At 38.3% G+C, this 15867-nt stretch overlaps 2 protein-coding genes and 1 pseudogene across 2 annotated transcripts in view; 2 read left to right on the forward strand and 1 right to left on the reverse strand.

Annotated features, from left to right (window-relative positions):
- Positions 1-8948, forward strand: part of FAM185A (family with sequence similarity 185 member A) — a 60175-nt gene extending 51227 nt beyond the window's left edge. Inside the window, exon 8 of the mRNA XM_046021301.1 lies at positions 8003-8948. Coding sequence (XP_045877257.1) covers positions 8003-8115 — 113 coding nt within the window. The 3' untranslated portion in view covers positions 8116-8948. The remainder of the gene's footprint in view (positions 1-8002) is intronic.
- On the forward strand, positions 3724-4600 carry LOC123952065 (annotated as a pseudogene).
- A 4956-nt stretch (positions 8949-13904) lies between the features above and the next one.
- FBXL13 (F-box and leucine rich repeat protein 13) overlaps positions 13905-15867 on the reverse strand; it is a 233922-nt gene continuing 231959 nt past the window's right edge. The window contains exon 21 of the mRNA XM_046020438.1: positions 13905-14094. Coding sequence (XP_045876394.1) covers positions 13905-14094 — 190 coding nt within the window. The remainder of the gene's footprint in view (positions 14095-15867) is intronic.

A 15867-nucleotide genomic window follows, 5' to 3' on the forward strand; every position in this document is an offset into this window, starting at 1 on the left:
TAAGAAATTCAGTAAGAGAATGAAGAGTGCTATAGGTTTATGGCTGTCTACTTAAAAATACTTTGACAGGGAGCTAATGTGAAAAACTGCCTTCAGATTGTGCTTTTAATGTGTTTTTTTTTCCCCATCATTTTTTAAAGTGTAAAATACTGAGAATGTCATAGATAATTCGACATCAACTTTGTTAATGTTTACCAAAAAGACCAGGTTTTGTTTCTTTTCATCTACAAACATTACCTGTAAGGCTAGACAGTAAATATGTTAGACGTTGCGGGCTACATATTTAAAAAAATGTTTTTTTTATAACCCTTTAAAAATGTAAAACTCATTCTTAGCTCTTAGGCCATAAAAGCAGGCCTGATATGTGGCTATAATTTCTTACTGTCTAGACTAGAGATTAAAGTGCAGGCCCTAATCTTAGAGCATATGAATCCTGTTTGTAATGCCTGGGGATTTTGTTCGTTTTTGTTTTTGTATTTATTGTAGTCATTTAAGAAATACTGAACCATAGCCAAATCTTATCCTGAATGATCTCTCCCCAGGAATGAGGAAAAAATGATTTATGCCCATAAAATTGTGATTATATAAGATTTAAGAAACAGTGCAACCATAGAAGATATATACTGTAGCAAATAAAAACACAAAATGTTCAGCATCACTAGCCATTAGTGAAGTGCAAATTAAAACCAGAATGAGATACTACCTATTAGAATGGGTAAAAATAAAAAATACTGATAATACCAAATGCTGGCAAGTATGTGGAAAGATTGGATTTCTCCTACATTGCTGTTTGGAATGTAAAATGATATACCTACTCTAAAATTCAGTCTGGCAGTTTGTTGAAAAACTAAACATAAAACTACCATATGACCCAACAATTATACTCCTATACATTTATCTTGGACAAATGAAACAAAGTTTCACATAAAAACCTATACACAAATATTTATAGCTTTATTTATAACACCCAAAGCAAGAAATGATGAGAATACCCTTCTGTTAGTAAATGGTTACACAGACTATAGTATGTCTATATAATGGAATACTATTCAACAATAAAAAATAATGCTACAAGTGTGCCTGGGTGGCTCAGTCAGTTAAGCGTCTGCCTTCAGGTCAGGTCATGATCCCAGGGTCCTGGGATTGGCCCCACACCCGCCCTCTGCTCTGTGAGGAGCCTGCTTCTCCCTTTCCCTCTGCCTGCTGCTCCCCCTGCTTGTGTTCACTTGCTCGCTCTCTGTCAAATAAATAAATAAAATCTTTAAAAAAAACAACAGAATGATCTATTGATAAATACAACTTAGATGGAACTAAAGGGCAGCATGCTGAGTGAAAAAAGCCAGTCTCAAAATGTCATACACTGTATGATTCCATTTATATAACATTTTTAGAGTAACAGTATTATAGAAATTGAGACTAGACAAGTGGCTTCCAAAGGTTATGGAAGGAGACAGAGGATAAGACTATAAAGAGATGTCACAAAGGACACTTGCTTTGTGGTGATAGAACAGTTCCGTATCTTGATTATAATGATGTTGTAAATCTATAAGGATAAAACTATAAAGAGACATCACAAAGGACACTTGCTTTGTGGTGATAGAACTGTTCTATATCTTGATTATAATGATGTCATAAATCTATACATGTGATAAAATGTCATAACAGTAAACACAAAAAGTGAGTGTATGCAAAAAATGATGAAATCTGAATAAGGTCTGTAGTTTAATTATCGTACTTTGCCAACCAATTACCTGGTTTTGGTAATACATTATGATTCTGAGACCATTGGGAGAACGGGGTTAATGGGTGCTCAGGACCTCTGTGAACTATTTTTGCAACTTGTTTTGAGTCTATTATTTCAAAATAAGTTAGTGTAATAGAGGGAATGAGAGAGGGGAAGACATTGGGGAGAGGGAGAAAGAGAAGAAAGAAACAATGGAGGTTTCCAGTCAAGAAGTAGAATAAAACTGGTAAAAAATACAAATCAGTAGACTGATTTACCCTTTTATCTGAAACAACAACAACAAAATTTTGTAAACAGAAAAAAAGCACAAGTAAACAGTTTCTAAGATATTATATATCAGGCAAGGAGAGAAAGTGATCACTGAGGGATGGGAAATAAACAAAATGAGCCCCTGCCTAGTCCTTCGAGAGTCTCCAGGCTATGGTACACAGGGAGAGGGAACCACTGTGGAACCCAGCAGACTCCCAGAGTTGAGACCATGATGAGAGTCCAGACGAAGATGGTGAGAGTACATAGGACTAAGTACCAGAGGAAAAAGAACCTTGGTGTTTGCACCAGTGCAAGAACACTGCGAGACTGGAAAAAAAAAAAAAGGAACTTACAGGGCATTGGGTAGAACACTTAGTTGTTAGAAACAGTTATCCAGGGGCGCCTGGGTGGCTCAGTGGATTAAGCCGCTGCCTTCGGCTCAGGTCATGGTCTCAGGGTCCTGGGATCGAGCCCCGCATCGGGCTCTCTGCTCCACAGGGAGCCTGCTTCCTCCTCTCTCTCTGCCTGCCTCTCTGCCTACTTGTGATTTCTGTCTGTCAAATAAATAAATAAAATCTTTAAAAAAAAAAAAAGAAACAGTTATCCATAGACTGAACATTCCTCCAGAACTGCCTAACAAATCACTAAAGCAAGAGATAAAAGGCTTAAACTGTTTCCAAGTAATTTAACTGCATCCCTGAACCAAACTCAAGATTTCCAAGTAATAAAACTGCATCCCTGAACCAAGCTCAAGATTTACAATATCTGGCATTCAAAGATGATCAGACATGCACAAAGGCAAGAAAATATAACCCATAATAAAGGGAATATCAGTTGAAATCCATCCAGAACAGATACAGATGTCTGAATTAGCAGAGGAGGAAAATAAGAGAGTTATTATAACTGTATTCTACCTGTTAGAATATAGCATAAAGTTAACTAAAGATGAAGACGTGAAAGATGTGAAAAAGACCAAAATTGGATTTCTAGAAATGGAAACTGCAATGTCTGAACTGAAAAATACAGTGGATGGGATTAAATAAAAGATTTGAGGAACAGTCTTTCTGGGAATTTCTTGGGCAAAACGGATTGGCTATTTGCTCAAAACCTAGAGTACTGTTGACTTTGTTATTATTCCAGGTAATTGAGAGAAAATATAAATGATGAGAACTGTTAAAACTAGCTCAAAGATATTTTCTTGTCGGTAATGTCTTGTTAAGATGCCTGGAGTTATATTTTTGTCAAGGGGAGACTGTAAACAGTTATTGAATGTTGACAACATTAAAACATTTGGTTAGGGGCGCCTGGGTGGCTCAGTGGGTTAAGCCTCTGCCTTCGGCTTAGGTCGTGATCTCAGGGTCCTGGGATCGAGCACCACATCGGGCTCTCTGCTCAGTGGGGAGCCTGCTTCCCCCCTCTCTCTACTTGCCTCTCTATCTACTTGTGATCTCTCTCTATATATATCAAATAAATAAAATCTTTAAAAAAAAACATTTGGTTATAGAATTGTGTGTGGCTAGAGGCTTTATTTGTGAAAAGTATGCATTAAAATAATAAAATTTCATGTTTCATAGGTGTATGATTTACTTTCCTAGCCATTTGGTAAACTTTTTGAGGATATTAGAATGTCTTTGTACATCTTTTGAGTGTAAAGATATAGACTACTTTAGCATGGTGCTTCCCAATAGTGGGTGGTCAGTAGTGTATAAAAATGTAAAAGAGGGGACCCTCCTCCTCTCGGGGCTCAGACCTAGTTTGAGGCGACATGGCTAAACGCACCAAGAAGGTCTGAATCGTGGGCAAATACGGGACCCGTTATGGTGCCTCCCTCAGGAAGATGGTGAAGAAGACTGAGATAAGCCAGCACGCCAGGTACACTTGCTCCTTCTGTGGCAAAACCAAGATGAAAAGATGAGCTGTGGGGATCTGGCATTGTGGCTCCTGCATGAAAACTGTCGCCAGTGGCGCCTGGACCTACAACACCACTTCTGCCGTCACAGTAAAGTCTGCCATCAGAAGACTGCAGGAGTTGAAAGACCAGTAGAAGCACCACCGTTTAAAACATTGCTAGCCTGTAATAAATGGGTTAATTTATGTAACAAAATTAAAAAAAAAAAAATGTAGAAGAGGGAATCCTCCAACCATGAACATTGAAGTTAAATATGCTGCTAATAAGGCAGCATGGAAATGATCTTTCTGAACCAAATGTTTAAATAAAGTCTGTTATAAGGGTTGGGAGAGGGAGGTGGCGTTTCAACAAGGGAGGGGAAAGAAGAAGCTCACCTTAGCCCAGAATCTTTTTAAGCCTATTTTTAAACCAGTGAATTAAATTCTGCAAAGTACTACTTAGAGGCCTGTCTTTGTGCACAGCTAGGGCTGATTAGATCAGGTATATTTGGGGTTAAATAATGATTAATGCTTCTCAACCAGGTATTTGGGGGAAAATAAAAGAACTTGGAAATTCATATATTTATATGGTTGGATTTGGACAGGGCAGACTTAGAGAGCAAACACTGGAGTTTAGAAACGTGTTATGAGGGGTGCCTGGGTGGCACAGTCGATTAAGCATCCAGCTCTTGGTTTCAGTTCAGGTTATGATCTCAGGGTCCTAAGATTGAGCCCCACATCAGGCTCTGTGCTCAGCACAGGGTCTGCTTCAGATTCTCTCTCTCCTTCTTCCTCTACCCATGCTGCTTGTGCATGGGTCTCTTAAATAAATACATAAATAAATACATAAATAAATAAATAAAATATTTTTAAAGACACCCAAAACCATGTCCTGAAAACAAACTTTTTCTCCCACTTGATGGAAGCCAAACTATATAGAGATAAGGTAGTCATTTCCCATTTTTGCCAAATACAATGTTATCCTTGGCAAAGGGAATTAAATTTACTTAATTTGTTTTGTTGTTTTCTGCAGCTGCAAGTTCTAATATGTGTTGCAAGATTTTTGTAGGAGGGAATTTATAAACTTTACAAATTAGAAATAGAGTCTCCACAGATTCAGACCAACTAAAGTATGAAGATCTTTGGGTAAATTACTTATAGGCAAAATAGGGAAAGCTATTTTCAAGCAACCTAAATGGAATTGCATGAACTGTCTTTTTGAGTATTGTCTATAGGCTAAAATTCCTGTGTGTTCATTTTGTTAGTAGCAGTAGCATTATGTGCAGTTTAACGGCCAAGGGCAGATGCCCCAAGATGGACTACTTTGGGATCAAGATTATTTCAAGTTAAAAGTAATCAAAACCTAGCAGAATGCAGGTAAAGCTGTCTGCCTCCTCCTCAGCTGCATAAATTTAGATTGGAAAGGAGAGTGTGAGCCAGCAAGAGAGCTATTAACAGAGACTCCCCTTTACCTAAGAAACTTATCTGCATAATGGGGCAACTTTTGTTTCTCAAAACATCTCCTTTCACTTTCCTGCTAGTGGTCTTCTTCCCTTTGTATCAGGCCTGTCCCTCTCCTTAGCTTATATAAACTTCGTATTGCCTCATTGTCTTTGGGATTTCATGTCTGTATGGATTCCTCATATGTACACCTATTAAATTTGATTTTCTCCTGTAAATCTGTCTCGTATCAGTTTGGTTCTAAGTCCAGCTAGAAGAACCCAAGGGCAGAGGAAGGTCCTCCCCCCTTACAGTAGCCTCTACTGCTCCAAAAGGAAATGAGTAGATTGGCTTCTCTTTCCATAAGCAAGTAAAGCATGACTGTGGATGCAATGAATAAGTATATTAAGGAAAAAAATCTTAGATAGTTGGGAAAACCTTACTGTTGTTTATACTTTGCTACTGATGCCAAATGGTGTGAAAAAATAATAAAGTTGGGGCACCTGGGTGGCTCAGTCAGTTAAGCAGCTGCCTTCAGCTCAGGTCATGATCCCAGGGTCCTGGTATCAAGCCTCCCATCAGGCTCCTTGCTCAGCAGAGAGCCTGCTTCTCCCTCTCCCTCTGCCTGCTGCTCTGCCTACTTGTGCTCTCTCTTTCTCTCAAATAAATAAATATTTTTTAAAAATAATAATAGTAATAATAAAGTTAGAGCAACCAACGCTTAGGATTTCCATTTCTTTCCTCTACATTTATTTGAATTACTAGGAAAAAAATTCTGTTATAGAAAAACTCTTGGGTGCAGGTACCTCGAAATTGTGACCTACCAAATGCAACACAGACACAAAAAGGACATTTAAATTGACAAAGCTGAACCCCTTAATAACGAAGAGTTGGAAGAAAAAAAGAAGCTCCCATGAAATACCAAAATTCAACCAGGTAAATTTGAAAATCTAATTGGCTTTATTAAACAGTTCATGAATTGGGCAGCACCTCACCTAGCAAGTAGAGAGGCACACCAAGGAGTTGTACAAAATGGAAGGTTTTTCCAGAGGAGAATGGGGGCAAGAAAGTTATTAGCAAAAGAAAAAGATTGTTCCAGGCTAGGCCCTTTCTAAATTGAAAAAGCAAAGTGGTCTTATTATTCAAATGACCTCATTTTCCTCTGGGATGAAGGGATGGAGAGGGCCCTTGTGGCAGACTCAGTGGCACTGACTGAAGAATTCCTGATGGACCAGCTAAGACTCCATTTCTGGGGGAGCTTGAAACTGCAGTTAGATTTTGTATTAAACACCTGTTTGGGAACTTGGCCTCAGTGACACCATTTGGGCTTGCGATGGTTTTTTGTTCTTTGGGGGGGTTTTGGTGTGTGTGTGTGTGTGTGTATGGGTGGGTTTTTTTTTTTTTTTTACATCTCTAACACATGGATTTACCAAAAGGAATGAGATTTAACCAGTTTACTGAGAAGTAGAGTAACAATAATATATAGTAATAATGTAGAGTAATAATTCTAAAGTAGAGAGTACATAAATAATTCCAGTACATTGAAATACAGCAAGAGAAGTTGAAAGAAAAACTCCAGGGGAAGTCATTGGATACTTGAAAGATGCAATTAACTCTAAAACATAGATAGACGAGATTATGGCTCAGATGAAAGGAGAGGCGAGAACTCAGAGAAGAATTTGTATCAAAGAAGCACTTGACAGGAAGACTAGATGGTACAAAGCACCTTTTCATCAGCTCGGAACATCACATGGTACTAACAAAGGAAAAACTAAAGGAAAGAATTGTTTCCTGATTTTTGTGCTTGGAGTCAGCAAAGAAAATGTGTATGAAGAATTGAGACAGTGTATTCACAAGTCTTTTCAGTTCAGATTTGACTGGTCTCTTAAATCCAGAATAGCAATGGAGCCTAAGAGGACATATAACACCTTAATTACCTTGCTTGAAAGAAAAAAAACATGGAACTAGAAGAGAGATGGGAAATGAAGCAGGTGAGCTCTATGCCTGCTGGAGGGAGTTTGCAGGGTGCAGGGCAGGAAGGGGTAATACAGACAGAGCCCAACAGACTCCTGATAAGGAAGAGACTAAGTATCTGGGGAGACCAGGACTGCTAGATTTCCCAAGAGAGAATTCGAGAGAGGAGGGAGCTGCACAGGGTGCCTGAGAGCATTCAGCAAAGTACTGATCAGCATTTGTGTCTGTAGTGACACAAAATAGATCAGTGTTTAGGATGTTGGGGGGTACTGTCTGGAGGTGACAGGCAGGGAAGGGGACAGGAGGAAGAGATGACAAAGGCAACTTGTAGGAGTGATGGATATAATCATTATTTTGAAGAGATGGTTTCACGGAGTTACGTATGTCAGACCTTACTATATTGCATATGTTAAGCACTTATAGTTTGTCAGTTGTACTTAAACCTCTTTAAAACCAGCATACCAAAAAGACCCACAAAAATCCAAAAACAAATAAAAAAAGAGTAGCTTCCCTTTCAGTTGTTCTGAGAGAAGGAAAAGAGGGAACAAGCCCAGGTAACCTCTTTGCAACTCTCCCAACTCAGATATCTTTTCTAAGATTTTTGCTGTTACAAAGTATTTTTCAGTTTCAGAGATATGTGGTTAGGATCTATGTAGTCAAATACTGCTTTTGTCAATGAAGATATAACTATGCAATTTTGTGTTTCAGGGCTCATGAATCAAGCAAGCAAACATGAAAAATGGATTAAAGCTGATGCCCCAGAAGGCACTGTAAATCTTAGAAGTCAAAGCTGGTTTCAGTCCCTAAAACTGCAGGACTGAGAATGGTTTGAATTGTATTTATAATTTTTAGCAATGATTAGCAGATCGGTGACTACAAAAATGCAAACACCACAGTTCATATAAATGCTGAAAAAAACAAATTGGAATGAATACTGGTGAATTGTCTTGTGGGGGCCTTTTCAAAATTTGTATTTAGCTATTATATTTGTTTCCTATTGCTCTGTAATGAAATTACCACAAACTTACCATCTTAAAGTCACACTTACTTTTAGCTCACAGTTCTGTAGGTCAAGAGACCTGCATGGCGAGGTTCTCTGCTCAGGGTTGTCAGGGCTGGACTCGGCATTACCCAGGCTGTGTTCTCATCTAGATGCTCTGGGCTCGAAGTCTACTTTCAAGCCTGTTTATATTGGCAAGATCCAGTTCCCTCTGACTACCACTGAGGTCTCTGTTTTCTTGCTGTCCATCAGTGATCTCTCTAAGCTTGTACAGGCCATTTGCATTCCTTCTCATGTGGCCCTCTCCATCTTTAAGCCAGCAGTGATGCTTTCGGATGTTTCTGGTACTTTGTATGTCTGACCTCTTCTGCAGCCAGCTGGAGAAACTGCTTTTAAAGGGCTTAACTTGATTGATCAAGCCTACTGAGAATAATCTTTGTTTTGCTGTATAATGTAATATAATCATGGGAATGCTATCTCCTCATATTTATAATTTCCGTTTACTCTCAGGAGAAAGAGATTATACAAAGGCATAGGTAATGGGGAGAAGTTGTCTTAGAATGTCTTGCACCACAGCTCCCATAACATCTTTGCTACTTAGAGCCTCTTATGACAGTGTAAATTTAAGCTGTGAATAAAAACATCTAAAATGTGTTGCATTTGCTACTGATTTCTTTTTTTTTTCTTTTTTTTTTTTTGCTGTAATTTAAGATATAATGCATTGGAAGAGGAGAAACATTCAGCGATTTTTTTCACAATGAAGATTGATTTTCACTTTAACAAGTGTACTGTATAAAGTTATTTCCTGAATTCTCTTTCAAACCTTACTTGTCTATTTCTGGGACATTTAACTTATACAAGACTGAATAGTCCTATCTTTTGGATTATGTCTTTTATGATTAGGATAAATCAGTTCTTAATGCTTTCTAATAAACCTTCTCAAATACTATGATTTATAATAATCTCTTTGTTAATATTTAGAGCTCTATTTTTAACTTTATAGTTACAAAACAAAAAGTAAACTTTGTGGAATATCTCAAAGTCTCCTTTAGTTCAATCTTCATGAAATCATAATTTATAGAAGTTGGGGCAACATTCATGTTAGTATGTTTGATGTGGTTATAATGTATGTGTGCTAAATTATTAAGTAGAGGAAACTGTAAGGCAATTTTTATCATCTTTTTCACCCTCATACAATTATATAAATATTTTCATGACTAAAAATAAAGTTTATGAAATTAGTCAACAGCAGCCAGAAAGGTCATGAGCATAACAGCTGTAAATTATTTTTAAAATTATTAAAAGAATTGTACATATTGAATCACATAGTCAAGTCCAAATAGGATAAGCTGCCTTATTTTGGTCTCTTAAATAATCACCCATGGATAGCAAATGCTTAAGAGCTGAAGACCTAAGTAATATTTTGGATATTTTGAGTGCTTTGCACTGAGACTTGAAGATTTCTCCACCTGTTCATTCTGCTTCTTGGTAACCTTTTAGCTCACCTTTTCTAACATCTACCCCTTTTCTTTCATTTTTATAGTTACAAAATTTGTCTTTTCATAAAGAACAAATGTATCTCCTGTGTTCGTTTAAAAGAGGATCTTTCTCTCAGAGTTTTGGAGCAAGCTTTGACAGTTTAATACCAAACACCCTGCTTGGTTTCTGGGGAACATAACAGGGTATCTTTCTCCTTACCCTTAATCTTCCCCAAGTAGGTTTTATTCCTTTAGAAAGCAGTTGTCTCTTTTATAGGTCTCTCCAGTTGTGTGCTTGAAACACTTAGGGATCAGAAGCCAGTTTTTCTGCAGCTGCCAGAAATCTCTAGATTTAATTGAAAATCACCCTATTAAGTCATCTTAAGTTCCTTGGCTCAGGTCTGAAAATTTCCTACTCAGCTGATTCCCCTGCTGTCCACTTCTATGGTTCTAGGAACCATTCTACAACTAAGTAATACTACTTATTTAAAAATCTTTCAAAATCAACCTTAAAGGGGGAGAATTATTAAAAACATTTAGCTAATACAGAAAACCTTATAACAATACCTTGTATAGCCCATTTTAAACTTTTCAAAATTACTCATATTCTTTACCTTGAGTTTATCCTTACTTCAAATTTGTGGGATACAAGAAGATAGTGACTAATTTCACTTAAGAGATAAGGACCAACAGCATTTTTCACAGAACAAGGAATCCTAAAAATATTTTTTTCATAGAATAAACAATCCTAAAATTTGTATGGAACCAAAGTAGACCCTGAATAGCCAAAGCAGTCTTGAGGGAAAAAGAAAAACAAAACTGGATGTATCAGAATTCCAGATTTCAAATTATTTTACAAAGCTGCAGTAATCAGAACAGTATGGTACTGGCACAAAAATAAACAAAGACCAGAAATAAATACACAATTATATGGTCAATCTTTGACAAAGGAGGCAAAAGTATGCAATGAGAAAAAGATAGTCTCTTCAATAAATGGTGTTGAGAAAACTGGACCACTTTCCTGCACCATACACAAAATAAATTCAGAATGGATTAAGGACCTAACTGTGAAACCTGAAACCATGAAAATCCTAGAAGAGCACAAGCAGTAATTTCTCTGACACTGGCTGTAACAACATCTTTCTAGGATGTCTCCTGAGGCAAGGGAAAGAAATAAAATAAAAATAAAAAGCTTCTGCATAGCAAAGGAAACAACCAACAAAACTAAAAGGCAACCTACTAAATGGGAGGAGGTATTTGAAATGACATCTGATAAAGGGTTAATATCCAAAATATGTAGAGAACTACAACTCAACACCAAAAGCCAAATAATCCAATTAAAAAATAGACAGAAGACATGAACAGACACTTCTCCAAATAACGCATATATGACCAACAGACACATGAGAAGACATTCAGCATCATTATCAGGGAGATGCAAATTAAAACCACAATGAGATATCACCTTATACCTGTTGGAGTGGCTAAAATAAAAAATAAGAAACAGCAAGCAGTGGTGAGGATATAGAGAAAAAGGAACTCTCTTGCACTGTCAGTGGGAATGTGAACTGGTACAGGCACTGTGGAGGACAGTGCAGAAGTTCCTCAAAAAGTCAAAACTGCGTGGCTCAGTCAGTTAAGTGTCTGCCTTCAGCTCAGCTGGGACTGGGTCCCCTGTCGGGCCCCTGGCTCAGTGAGGAGCCTGCTTCTCCCTCTGCCTGTGCTCTCTCTCTCTGACAAATAAATAAAATCTTTTAAAAAATTAAAAATAGAGGGGCGCCTGGGTGGCTCAGTGGGTTAGGCCGCTGCCTTCGGCTCAGGTCATGATCTCAGGGTCCTGGGATCGAGTCCCGCATCGGGCTCTCTGCTCAGCGGGGAGCCTGCTTCCCTCTCTCTCTTTGCCTGCCTCTCTGCCTACTTGTGATCTCTCTCTGTCAAGTAAATAAATAAGATCTTTAAAAAAAAAAAAAATTAAAAATAGAGCTACCACATGATCCAGCAATCACACTCATGTATTTACCCAAAGAATATGAAAACGCTAATTCTAAAGGATATATACATCCTTATGTTTAGTAATTTTTACATTATTTACAGTACTAAATTATGGAAGCAACCCAAATGTCCATCAACAGATGGATAAAGAAGATGTGGAATATATATATTCAATAGAATCTTATTCAGCCATAAAAAAGAATGAAATCTAACCATTTGCAACATGTTTGGAGCTAGAGAGGTTTTTTTAAGGGTGCCTTTTGTGGGGGGGGTTAAGATTTTATTTATTTGAGAGAGAGTGCAAGCAGGGGGAGAGGCAGAGGGAGAGGGAAAAGCAGACTTCCTGCTGAGCAGGGTGCCACACAGGGTACCATCCCAGGACCCCAGGATCATGACCTGAGCCAAAGGCAGACATTTAACCTGCTGAGCCACCCACGCGCCCCAGGAGCTAGAGAGTATTATGCTAAGTGAAATAGGTCAGAGAAGGACAAACACCATATGATTTCATTCATATGTGGAATTTAAGAAACGAATGAAGAAAAAAGACAAATGTAAAAACAGACTCTTAACTATAAAGAACAAACTGATGGTACCAGAGGGGAGGTAGGTGGGGGGATGAGTGAAATAGGTGAAAGGAATTAGGAGTACACTTGCCATAATGAGCACTTAGTAATATATGGAATTGTTGAATCAGTATATTGTATACCTAAAACTAAGATAACACTATATGTTAACTACACAGGAATTAAATTTTTTAAAAAAAAAGATAAGTAATGGAGAAAATAGAAAGGTTAAAAGAATTATCCAGTATTACCCACACAGCTTGTTTGTGGCAGTCAGAACACCTCCTGGATCCTATCAACAGTAGTATAACATAATATCCAATAATGATAATACTAGCCTGTAATCATTTGAATCCTGTAGTTATTCTCTTTTCCCAGAGTGGTAAAAATCCATAGATGAAAGCTTATTAAAAATAATAAGGAGGTGGGGCACCTGGGTGGCTCAGTGGTTTAAGCTGCTGCCTTCGGCTCAGGTCATGATCTCAGGGTCCTGGATCGAGTCCCACGTCCAGCTCTCTGCTCTGCAGGGAGCCTGCTTCTCTCTCACTCTCTCTGCCTGCCTCTTTGCCTACTTGTGATCTCTCTCTGTCAAATAAATAAATAAAATCTTTTAAAAAAAAAATAATAATAATAATAAGGAGGTACACAATAACCCATACCTCTTAGCATAAAGTAGGGAGAGCATCTTTTTTGACATAGCATAGTTTTTAAATTTCCTCCGTAGTGCCAATGTGATTAAAAAGAGACCTTTCTGAAACATTGGAGACTTCCTGTCAATTCACAGGTAGTTCATGTTTCATTTAATTTATCCCTGACTGTTAAGTCAAATGTAGAGGTGAGTCTAGGGTCAAATGGCATTTAGTTCTTATTGTTACATATCTGGAAATAACAAGAAAGCCTTGTTTGTGTTAAAAAATGTAAGTCTATACTTTATATATCGTCACAGATTCTTTTTTTTTTTAAGATTATTTATTTATTTGATAGAGAGAGATCACAAGTAGGCAGAGAGGCAGGCAGAGAGAGAGAGAGAGAGAGAGGGAAGCAGGCTCCCTGCCGAGCAGAGAGCCCGATGCGGGACTCGATCCCAGGACCCCGAGATCATGACCTGAGCCGAAGGCAGCGGCTTAACCCACTGAGCCACCCAGGTGCCCCTATCGTCACAGATTCTTAAAATCATTGCCCTGGCTCAAACTCTTATGCTGACTCATATGACCAACTCTGCTTTCTTTTATAAAGAAAAGCTTCTAAATTCCTTATTTAAAAACGTTACATCTCTCAGGGTCGTTTTATATAACTGTAACCTTAGATTTGGTAATCTCATCACAAGTATTTGATTAACGTAAATTTAAGTGGAAAAAATACATAGTAGCAATACTTGATTTGGCTTCAAAAAAACCATGATTAAACCAATTAGAAGAACTAATAGTGTATTTAGAAATATCTGTAGTTGGGTGACAAATCAGGAGATGATTTGCTGCTTGTTTACACTGTTGCGATCCAGCTGGTAAAAATACTTGCATCAGATGAAGTTATCAAGTTCTGGATTTTTTTTCCTTCTTCCTGCTTGAGGCTGAAGGTCATGCTAGTTCCTCTTCACTACTGTGTGTTGACCCTGTCAGTATGACTTCTTCATCTCCTTTGAGTGGTGTTTCCTCGTTTTGTTTTTTAAGGGGCTTGCCTTCGTAATCATAGCCAAACCAAAACGGAGGGTCATTAGTGTTATATTCCTGCTGCTGAACTACAGACGACATTCTCTTCGCTGCCTCCCTGCAATAATAGTGATTCACGTTAGACAGTTGCAGGAATAATTCCTAATGCAGAATTTTCAAACTAGAGCAAATTTGGAATTACAGAACTGTCACAAGTCGAATGAATGTCACAGCTCTCTTGCAATCCTGAGAGGGAGGGTAAGGGTAATTGTGCAAATATGCAGGGTCCCAAAGTTAAGCAGCTCAGTAGCCCTCTGGTTGAGCCAGTTCAGAGATTAACAGATTGGGTAAGATTAACAGAATGGGGAAGGAAACTATGCATGGCAATGGAGTGGAAACACCGAGGGCGCTCTGTAGTGCCCTTGAATGAGCGTTCTGCCTAGAATTTCCAGGCTTTTTGGTGAGGGCGTACCCTAACCACCCAACCTGTGAACTCCCCTCACGCAGGAGCTCTTAACCCAGAGTCCACAGATCCCTGTGGGATACATGGATGAACTTCAGGGAGATCCATGAAGTCCCTGAAAATTCATGCGGTTTTGTATCTAATACACATTTTTCTGAGGAGAGGGTTTGTAACTTTCATCAAACTCTCAAAGGTGTCAGTGACCAAAATGATTAAAAATACAATTACTGTCTTTCTTAGGAAGTAAGGAAGAAAGCAAAAAAAGCATCTAAAAGTCGTTCTGGACCCATTTTAAGATGGGGCAGGGGGGTTTCCACCCCCAGGCTTTTCTTAGCAGCTGGGTGTCTTACGGAGACAACACCGGATACCACAGCTTAAAGGCTCAGTCTCACTAGACTGCCCTCCACTTTAGATACCAATCGCGTCCAGGTTGGTGCTGAGGCTTCTGACTGACCAGCTATATAGAGCAGAAGTTCCAACAACTCCCCACACAACCCCTGCCCTTCTTGGGTTTGAGTAATTTGCTAGAGTTGCTCACAGAACTCAGAGAAACATTTTGCTTACTAGATCGTATTATAAAAGGTGTAACTCAGGGATAGCCAGATGGAAGAGATATATATGACAGGGTGTGGGGAAAGGGTATGCCCTCTCCAGATGCACCACTCCCCAAATCTATGCACGTTAACCAACCGGAAGCTGTCCATACCCTGTCCCGTTAAGAGTTTATGGAGGCTTCATTATATGAACATGTTTGATGAAATCATTGCCCATTGGTGATTGATTTAATCTCCCCTCCTAGGAAATCAGAGGGTGAGACTGAAAGTTCCACCCCTCTGTTCTTGGTTGGTTTCCCCCAGGGACCAACTTCCATCTGAAGGTGCTTTCCAAAAGTCACTTCATTAACATAAACCCAATTGTGGTGGAAAGGAGTTTGTTATAAATAACAAAGCACCTATTTAACCTTTAAACTGATTTCAGGAATGGGGTATAAGACCAAAAATTATGACAAGATGAAATATTATGACAAAGATGCTTTCATTGCTCTTATTGACCAGGAAATTTCAAGGGTTTTGGGAGATGTGAGCTGAGAACCGTGAGGGAAGACCAAATATATATTGTCATCTAAATGACCAATATATATTTCTCATAAAATCACAATATCACGGCCTCAGAAAAAAACAGTATATCTAACTTGAAAATGCCTTTTCAAGGGTAGTACAATGCCATTTTTCTAGGAAGTTGGTTTGAATGTTGAGATCAGTACTTTAAAAAAAAATGAGTAATTGGCAACTTCTCTAGGATCAGAAATAAGTAATGATGTTCACCCATGAAGGAGCTACTTTGACTATTACCGTATATTACATTGAGTTAGTAATTGTAAACTTCTGGAAATAGTCATTGATAAAGAAGATGGTATTACCAAGTACT

This window comes from Meles meles, chromosome 10 (genome assembly GCF_922984935.1).
Source record: "Meles meles chromosome 10, mMelMel3.1 paternal haplotype, whole genome shotgun sequence".
In the NCBI taxonomy this organism is placed as follows: Eukaryota; Metazoa; Chordata; class Mammalia; order Carnivora; family Mustelidae; genus Meles; species Meles meles.